Source organism: Pteropus alecto, unplaced genomic scaffold (assembly GCF_000325575.1).
Source record: "Pteropus alecto unplaced genomic scaffold, ASM32557v1 scaffold41, whole genome shotgun sequence".
NCBI lineage: Eukaryota > Metazoa > Chordata > Mammalia > Chiroptera > Pteropodidae > Pteropus > Pteropus alecto.
In genome coordinates this window covers 772,019-781,008 of record NW_006430464.1, presented here as the reverse complement: position 1 = coordinate 781,008, position 8,990 = coordinate 772,019, and the positions used below count along the sequence as shown (strand labels likewise).

Below are 8,990 nucleotides of genomic sequence, written 5' to 3'. Positions count from 1 at the left end.
AGGATGGAGGGGGGAAGGGAGGTGGGGCAGGGTCCCGAAAGAGAGAAGGAGACAAAGAAAAAAAAAAATCCGGGAGAGCACAAAAGATTGAGAATCGTGGGGAAATAGAGACAATGAAAACATAAGACAGAGAGAAAGGGTGTGGAGGAGAGAGCTTAAGACAGAGAACGAGAAGGCAGAGGGGAGAACAGAGAGAAGGAGGGAGGAGAAGAGAGGTAGGATGAGGAAGAGGAGAGACAGCGTGCGGAACGGACGGACGGACGGACGGAGTGGGGGCGGTGGGAGGACGCGGAGGGAGAGGGGGAAGGGCAGAGCCCAGGGCCGGCAGCGTGGGGGAGGAAGGGGAGGGCGGAGGGGGAGGGGCGCCACCAGCTCGGCTGCAGCTGGGGCCCTGGGGCTGCTTCCCCCGCGGGCGGGCAGCCTGGCCCCCAGCCCAAGGCCAGCGTCCCCCCTGCCCCGCCTCTTTCCTCTCTTCTCCTTCCTTTTCCCCTTCCTCCATCGCCCCCACCCAGCTCCAGCTGCGACCAGCCCTTCCCTGTGTCCCCCTGGAGTGCAGGGTCGTCCTGGAGGGCGGGGCCGGGCACTGTGAGGACTTGGGGACAATCTTCTCCCTGGGGGTCCCCGCTCAGTCCCATCCTGGTGATGGGGTGGGGAGTGAGGCGGAGACCCAGAGCGAGAGGCAGGGCAGACACAGGGAGGGTGGGACATACAGAGACAGGGACGGCAGCACAGAGACCCGGAGATGGACGGGGACAGGGAGAGACACAGAGGCGTGGACGCAGAAGAGAGGGGGGACAGACACGTCACAGTCACCCAGGGAGACGCGCGGCAGAGCCAGTTACCGGGACACAGGCAGGACAGAGGGGGACATCGGGAGACAGACAGACAGTTACGCGGGGAGAGAGAGACAGACCCGGGCAGCCGTGGGAGGGCTCCCTGGGGTGGCCCGGCCCCGGCCCTGCCTCTCCCCCTGGACCCTGGACCACGATGACCTGCCCTCCCGTCCTTGGGCCCCTCAGCCACCCTTGAGGTTACCCGCGGGGACGATGCCGGCCGCCCCGTCCAGACCCCCTGCCCCTACTTACTCGCTGATGCAGTGGGCAGCTGTGAGCACCCACTGGGGGTGCACCAGGACACCCCCACACTGGAAGCTGCTGTAGTGGTACAGGGCCGCCTGCCAGGGCTGGGAATGCTTCTCACAGTCCCAGCCGCCTACGATCCGAGACTGGATGGGGGGTGCAGCGCCTGTGGAGGGGGTGCCGAGTCAGAGCAGGCGGAGGTGGCAGCAGGCCCGGGAGACTGAGCTGGGAGAGGGAGCCGCCGGGCCGCGGACACAGAGGGACACGGGGGCCGAGGACCAGGGCTGCGGCTCTGGGGAGATGGGCGAGGGGTGTTGGGAAGGGCCCAGAAGCCTGGAGACTCTGGGCGTGTGGGTCGGTGGCCGGTGCTGGGGACTGCGAGAGCCCCTCGGATCAGGGCTGGACGACAGGCAGCATCTGGGTCGGGCATCGGTGTGGGGTTAGGTTTCGGGGGGCGATTTGGACTCCTGGACTGGGAGACAGGAGGCTGTGGTTTCTGAGAGGGGAAACCAAGGGTAAAGGGCCCCAGACAGCAGCTGGGGAGGAAGGATTTGGAAGATTAATGGGGGCTTCCAGGCTGATGAAATGGTTGGGCCTGGGTTGGATTTTGGGGGTTCTGGAAAGAATGTGGCTTTGGAGAATCATTCTGAGAGGCCAAGAAGAGCACCTGGGGAATTTGAGGTGGTTTGGGGTTCCTGGTTGGGGCTGGGAGTTGCAAAGACTTGGGGTTCCAGGCCAAAGAGTAAGAGACAGGGCTGGGCTGCAAGCGGGTCCCTATAGGTTTGAGGAGGGAGCTCAGGAGGACGGAGAGCCAGGTGGCAGTCACGCTGCGATCACATGATTCTCTGGGGCTGGGGCCACAGCCTGAGGGTGCTGGGGGAGCTCGGGTCCCTCGGGACCCATGCCAGGACGGGAATGGAGAAGGCGGACCCACGCGATGTGGGGCTTTAGCATCTCATGTTGGGGGAATTTGGGGGAGCTAGGGAGGACAGCTGGGCTGGGAGAGTGTTTGGGATCCTGGGGAGGGGGGTGGTCCCAGAAAAGCAGAGCCGTACAGGAGGGGCGCGGGTGGAGAGGGCCGATGCTCGAGGAAGGATGAAAATGCTACAAAGAAGGGAGCGTGTGGTTGGGGGTTCTGGGCGTTTCTCCTGGGGGAGAAGTCTGGGGGTGCTAGACAGGGTCCTGGGGCAAAGAGTCAGGGAAGGAAGAACCCCAATATCAGGATGGGGGACCCACGTGGTCATGGACCAGAAAGTCTGCCTGGGAAGGAGCAGAGGCGTCTGATGGAATCTGGGGGTCCTGGGAGGATGGAGGGGGGACCAGATGCCAGGGACTGGAGGACCGAGTTGAGAGCTGACAGCTGGATGGGAAAAGTCTCTAAGGTGCGGTGAAATCTGGGGACCCAGGAGCCAGACCACTGGGCCTTAGAGAACTAGGGAGTAGGAGGGGGTGGTCAGAGTCCCCGGGGTCTGGTGAGATCGAGGGTCTCCTTGGGAGAGTTGGAGTCCCCCGGAGAGAGAGCGATGGTCCGGGGTGCCCCTTCGGTGGAGAGACTGGGAGCAGGGATCTGAGTGGGGAAAAGCAGAAAGTTCTGGGGGTTCCCGGGAGGGAGCAGGGACCTGGCGTGGGTGTGAGGATGACTGTGGGGAAGGTGCCGGTGAGGGGGGACGAGCGTCGGATTTGGGGGTGGAGGTGGGAGAGAGAGGAAAGAGCCTGGTATCCTGGTTCGGGGCGGACTATGAATTGCAGGGGTGCAAGTCGGGAGGGAAATGACTTACTATTATACTGGGGGTGGGGGCAGCATGAGAGTCAGGGCCCACTCCCCTCCCACATCTTCCCAGTGTCTTACCAGTCCCCGCCAGGGACAGGGCAAGGCACAGGACCAGGAACCACATGGTGACAACGGTGTCCGGGGGCAGGCAGGTGGTGAGCTAGGAGCTGGACGGCCTCCCTGAGAAGCCTTTAAAAGCCCTCACCCCACCTCAGGGCCCCTCCCCTGCCCTGCTGGCACCCAGATGCTGGCCAAGGCCCTGCCCTGCCTCCGGGGGGCTGGACGCCTCCTCCCACCCCCAGAGCTGTGCGAGGGACGGGAGAGCGAACACCTGTGGGCTGGAAGCCGTCCTAGGGCCCAGGGCCAGCCAGGGCAGGGCCCGGAGCTCCTGGGGCCTTGTTCTTGGGACAGAGCCAGTGAGGGGAGGTGGAAGCGTGAGTGGGAACAGAAGCCGACCCCCTAATACAAAGCCCCATGTACTTGAACCCCATGTGAGGACACACACCCCAAGACCCGGTGTACCCTCAGATACCAACAGTGGGGCTCTGATTCCCTCCTCCCTGAAGAGCTCCGAGCCAGGATGCCGGCTCCTTTCTCAGCTCCCGCTCCCCAGAAATATAAGCTTCGGCTCTCAGGATGCCATCTCTTACACCCCCAGACTCAGGATGTAGGTCCCCAAATCAGTTGGTCCTCTCGTAATAAAATCTTAGGGTACCTATGACAATCTGAGCACCCCAAGATCCAGGAATAGGAATTTCCTGTGATTTTCTCGAATGCGTTCCCTAGCAGTTCAGAATCCAATGTTCCCAAGCAACGTGGGGATTCCGTTATCCCTCCCCCCTCCCCCGCTTCTTGTTCCCCAGATCTGGACGCTCAGAGTCCTAGGAATCCTGGAGTAGCTGCCTTCCAAGGTCAAGAGCATCCTCTCCGCAAATTCCAATCTCCTCTCTTGCAATAGCACATTTAGGTTCATGTGCTCCGACATCCAGCGACCTTGAAAATCCCGCTGGATCTCTGAAGAGAATTAGGAACTAGATTCCTGCAGCCTCCGTGGTAAACCCGTAGGCTTCTCACATGTTCCCTGGCTCTTCAGTAAAGTCAGAGCAGCTCACTGGGTCCTAGCCTCTGCTGTATGTCAGGAATCTGCCTAAGGAGAGGAGAGTATTTGCCTTTTTGCCACGGCTACCAGGAAGCCCGGAACTAAATCTTGAGGAAAATAAAGTCATTCTTGATTATCTAGTGTGTGCTGGGTCTTTTCCCTGCGGCGCAGAGACGTAGAGTATTTTCCCAGAGCCAGGCCCTATTTGAGTCAGTTCGCATGAATGTCCTGTTAACCCTTACAACCTATGAGGTAAGCAATATGATGGTCTCTGTTTCTCAGATGGAGAAACCGAGTCTTTTGCTCACGATCACACAGCCGACCCTACGTGTTGAGTGAACAGAGCCTTGCTTCAAGCCATGTCTCCTCACCTCACCTAGGGATCAGGGCAGTGGGTGAAATGGAATGGTGTATGGTGAATGGATCTGGGGTCTCCACCCAGCCTCTGGTCCCATTTCCCTTCAAACCCAGAAAAAAGCCACAGAAACATTCACAGAGAAACTCTCCGTCATGTTGGTGTTTAACAGGTGACCCTGGGTGCCAGCGCTGGCCTCAGACGGGACACGCCCTTGGCTAATGTCTGGGCGTTGGACGGATGGTGTCTCAGGGGAATGGCTCGATTCTTTCCCAGGTCAGGACAGAGTGGCCACCTGCTCAGTCGGGGGCACAGGTCATAGGCCAGAACAGTCAGTTCCTCCTCATGGTGTCCCTGATCCACTCCAGGTAGCTGCAGACTTTGGTGTAGACACCAGGTTTGGTAGTAGTGTCACATGGGACGTCGCCCCAGGACACAATGCCCTGTAGGACGCCCCCACAGACCAGGGGTCCCCCAGAGTCACCCTGTGGGGGAGAAGGGGAAGTTTGAATGAGAACCTTGTGATCCAGTGACCCCATCTCCGTCCTAATCACTGTTCATAATCTCAATCCAAATCTAAACCCACCCTATGCAAAATCCACCCCAACTCAACTCAATACAACCCGATTTAACCCAAACCAATCCAACGCAACCCCGGCCCAACACAGCTCAATAGAACTCAAACAACCCACGTCCAAACCCACCCCAGCCCAATCTAACCCCTACATCTTCCTCAACCGAAATCAAACCAGACCCACGCCCACCCTCACAACCGACGCGACCCTCCCCCTTAATGTCGTGTCTTTTGCATCCTGAACGAAATCCAGCCCCATGCCCGATTCAACCCTGACACATTTCCCACCTAAAATCAGACCGCACCCATTCTCCTTCTCGACTCCAGCCCATGTGATCCCAGACCAACCACCACATGGCCCACCCCGAGCGCGAACCAACTTTTCCACCCCCCTAACGCCAACCTCGCCCCTGTTCTAACTGCTCTGCCTTCTCCGCCCACATAGCTACCCCTAGCATTTCCTCTGGCCCAAAGCAAGCAAAACCCGACCCCGTTCCAATTCCCAAACCCGTCCTCCTCCCTCTCCTACCCCGGGCTCTGACCTCACAGGAGTCGGTGCCTCCGCCTTCCACACCTGCACACACCATGGTGTCCATCAGGCGCCCTGGGTAGTCCTTCTCACAGGATGCGGTGGAGATAATGCTGATGTTGGCACAATGCAGCGTATCTGGGAGATTCACTGCGGAGGGCAGAGGACTTGGAGTGAACCCATAAACTTTCGAGTCTTTGTTTCCCTCTGCCCCTTTTTTCTGGAGAAAAAAGTCCCTAGAAGTCTGATATCCGGTGCCAGTCTTTCACGCACCTTGTGACTCTGGGCTTCCCGTGGTCCCCGGCTCGTTGTCGGACACCAGGCCCCAGCCGGACACCACGCAGGCCTCCCCGGGGTGGGGGCAACGCGCGGGCAGCGCCACGGGGCGCACTTGCGGGGACAGGCGCGCGGGCCGCTGCAGACGCACCAGCATCACGTCGTGGCGGTGGCTGCGCGCTTCGTAGCGCGGGTGTGGGATGAAGCGGGAAACAGCGCGCAGCTGCTCCGGGCCGTCGCGCTTGCGCAGATTGTGCTCGCCCAGGCGCACTCTCATGTTGCTGTGCGGGCGGGTGGTTACCCGCAAGGGCAGGGAGGAGCACAGAGAGAAATCAAAGAACGGGCAACCTGGGGGCCCTTGACCCTTTGGGGATGTGGGTCTCCCGATACCCATTCCCCAAGGTCCAGCCCCTGCCCCTCAGGAACCCAAGCGTCCACGGCCGTGCAAACACCTGGAACAACACCGGCCGTGCAAACACCTGGAACAACACCGCCAGGCGCCGGCTCTTCCTTCCTCAGAATCCAAGAGTCTTAGGCCCTTAGACCCCTCCCGCCGTGATCCCTCAGGACCCTGAGCCCTGCCTTCGTACCGGGTTTGGCAGTGGGCTGCAGACAGCACCCAGTATGGGGAGATGAGGGAGGCACCGCAGTTAAAGCGTCCGCGCTCGAAGAGGGCCACTTGCCACGGCTGGGAGTGGGGCACACACTCCTCACCTCGCAGCACCTTGCCGTCGTCCTCCTGGGCCGCTGGGAGAGGGGACGGAGGAGGGTCTCTGAGGATGGAGTCCTATTCCTTGCACCCCGCCTTTGCTACATAGTTTTCACCTGTGCCTTCCCCCAAATTTCTTAAGACGTTCTGTTGACTTTTAAGCACTGCCTTCTCTCTAGCTTTTACAACCGCTGCTTGTTTTCTCCAGAGCTGCTCCAGTGCCCTTGGCCCCCGCCCATTTGCCCCTGGGCTCTGGGAGAGAGAGGATGGGGAAAAGACCAGAGGGCAAGAAGTCCTCCGTGACTGGAAGTAGAGACAGGGACAATGGATACGGTCCGGGCAGACAGTCACTTGGAACCAACCATTCAAGGTCACCGAGCTGTCGCAGATATTAAGTGGATATGGTCACTCAATACGCATGACACACCGTCTTGGCTCCAGAGTCTGGACATCTCAGCCAAATGGAGTGTATCATGCAAGGACACAGACGCGACCACACAAGGTCATGGGCAAGTACACGGGCACAGATGGACTTCCAAGCTTAGGAACTGATACAGGCAGCACGTTAGGCTGAAACTCACATTCACGTACACGGGTCACACAGGGGTTCATACGTGTGCAGGAGTATCGACAGCTAAGACCAGTTCAAGGGATTCATGGGGAGAGGCACCGATATGCACTCAGGCTCCCCAAAACTCGTTCACAGACATGGGTCTACAGCATCGTGGTTAAATCTGGGATCGTCGAGTAAAACCCTCAGGGGTCAAACATTTTATCTGTGAGACTTCGAGCCAATTATTTGACCTCTCTGTGCCTCTGTCTCCTCATCTGTAAAATGGGATTGTGAGACTGTGTGCATGCGTGTGCGTGTGTGCGTGTGCATGCGTGCGTGTGCGTGCTTGCGTGTGTGACGCCTGGCACATAGCAATGACTTAATCAATGTTAATGGTTTTAAACAAAGGACACACAGATTTATTTATGCATACATATGTGTAGATGTTTTGGTTGTAGACAGAAACTTAGCCAAAATAAGTCAGATGTATGACCGGACCCAGATAATGATAGTCAAGGTTAAAACTCTGACTCATCCGCAAACCACTATATGGAGATTCAGAGTTATAGACACTGACCCAGAGGCTCACACTCAGATGTAGACCCACCAGATCAGACTCCAGGATGACATCTGGACACAGGGCTGGGCATTCAAGGTCAAGGACAGAACTGGAGACACAGGCAGCCAGGACAGAACCTGTTTACCCATCGCTAGATCAGCCCCTTGGTGCTCAAAGTCACTCATCGAGTTTCCCATAGAGGGATCTGGCTCACACGTGCGGGCAGGATGTGGACACACAGAGCCTTACACTGCCCTCCCCCCACCCATGGAGAAATTCACCACGCACAAAGACATCAACAGGGATGTCTCAAGGTCACAGGACCACGACCGCCTATACTGGGCAATGCAGATATGGCTCCTCAAGGTCACAGCCGGACACGCAGACACCCACACCAGGGCAGAATTTGCACAGCCAAGACCGAATGCCCACGCTCCGCCCACTAGGGTCAGAAACTGGGCCGAAGGCCCTGGCAAGGCAGGGGGAATACGGATGTGGGGGACAGGGGGTGGTGGACAGGGGTTTTAACAAAGAAAGGGCGAGGCCGTCCTTCGGAGAAGGGCAGAGGGTTCGGGCTGAACAGCTAGGCACTGGGGCCGAACCTGGCCAGTTTGAGCCAGAGGAGGGCGGAGGCCCCAGCTGGATGCAGCAGGCAGGCGGGAGGTGGGGAGGAGAGAGCATAGACAGAGCGCATGGGGAGGCTGGCAGGGGAGTTAGAGGAGGTCAGGGGGGGCCTCAGGGGCACCCCACTTAGCCACGTGTGTGTGGAGGGGTTAATGAGAGTCCACCCTCAACTCCCCAGGGTAGAGGCATCAGGTTACAATTAATTTCTCCACGGGTGGTGGCTGAACAGGGTCTGGAGTTCTCCTGCCACCTGGGGTCACCTTGGCTTCGTGGGTGTCCCTCTCTGAGCCACAGCTCCCTCCCCTGTCAAACGAGGCCAGTAGCCCAGTGCGTAGAGATGCTTCTGGACGAGATGAGCAAGCCTCGTGCCGAGCGCCATGCCTGGCACGTGGCCAGTGTCCGGCGAAGCTGGCACACCCTTACCTGGCACTGCCCCTGGGCCAGCCACCTTCCAGGGCCACACCGTCTGTCGTCATCTCCGTGGGACAGTTAGGGACCCGGCACAGAGACATTAAGTGACCAGGGAGTGGCGGGGCCCAGAGAAGGTCAAACAGGGTCACGCAGCAAGGAAGGCCGCCCCCCCCGCCCCGAACTCACACTTAGGCCCGTGCCACCCCAGGGCTATGTTGTCATGGACAGTGAGAGGCCCCAGGTGACACAGGGACTCCAGAGCAGCCCCAGGTCCCCGAGCGCTCTCGGGGTGGAGTGACGAGTCCAGGATGTTGGCACCTGGCCCAGGTGGGCGGGGGAGGGGGGTGGGGAGGGAAGTGTCATCAGATGGTCTCCGGGTAAGGGAGGGGCTGGCAGATTGCAGGGCCGGGATGTGCTCAGGATTGGGGGTGAGGGGGCACCCCACTTCCAC

At 59.3% G+C, this 8,990-nt stretch overlaps 2 protein-coding genes across 2 annotated transcripts in view; both read right to left on the bottom strand.

Moving 5' to 3' along the window:
• Nucleotides 1-2,974, bottom strand: part of KLK1 (kallikrein 1) — a 4,312-nt gene extending 1,338 nt beyond the window's left edge. Inside the window, exons 1-2 of the mRNA XM_006904995.1 lie at nucleotides 2,929-2,974; nucleotides 1,086-1,245 (exon numbers count right to left, since the gene is read on the bottom strand). Of these exons, the coding sequence (XP_006905057.1) occupies nucleotides 1,086-1,245; nucleotides 2,929-2,974 (206 nt within the window). The remainder of the gene's footprint in view (nucleotides 1-1,085; nucleotides 1,246-2,928) is intronic.
• A 1,625-nt stretch (nucleotides 2,975-4,599) lies between these two features.
• KLK15 (kallikrein related peptidase 15) lies at nucleotides 4,600-8,179 on the bottom strand. Its single transcript, XM_006904994.1, has 5 exons — nucleotides 8,145-8,179; nucleotides 6,274-6,430; nucleotides 5,681-5,964; nucleotides 5,421-5,557; nucleotides 4,600-4,789 (listed from the first exon to the last, which is right to left on the bottom strand). Exons 3-5 carry the CDS (start codon nucleotides 5,958-5,960, stop codon nucleotides 4,637-4,639), a joined length of 570 nt encoding a protein of 189 aa, XP_006905056.1. The 5' UTR covers nucleotides 5,961-5,964; nucleotides 6,274-6,430; nucleotides 8,145-8,179; the 3' UTR covers nucleotides 4,600-4,636.
• Nucleotides 8,180-8,990: the final 811 nt, after the last annotated feature.

Coding starts and splice junctions, on each gene's coding strand:
- KLK15 (XM_006904994.1), bottom strand. CDS start 5,960: ATGAGAGTGCGCCTGGGCGAGCACAATCTGCGCAAGCGCGACGGCCCG. Junction 5,558..5,680: donor GGGAAGCCCAGAGTCACAAG/GTGCGTGAAAGA, acceptor TGCCCTCCGCAG/TGAATCTCCCAGATACGCTG. Junction 4,790..5,420: donor GAGGCACCGACTCCTGTGAG/GTCAGAGCCCGG, acceptor TCTCCCCCACAG/GGTGACTCTGGGGGACCCCT.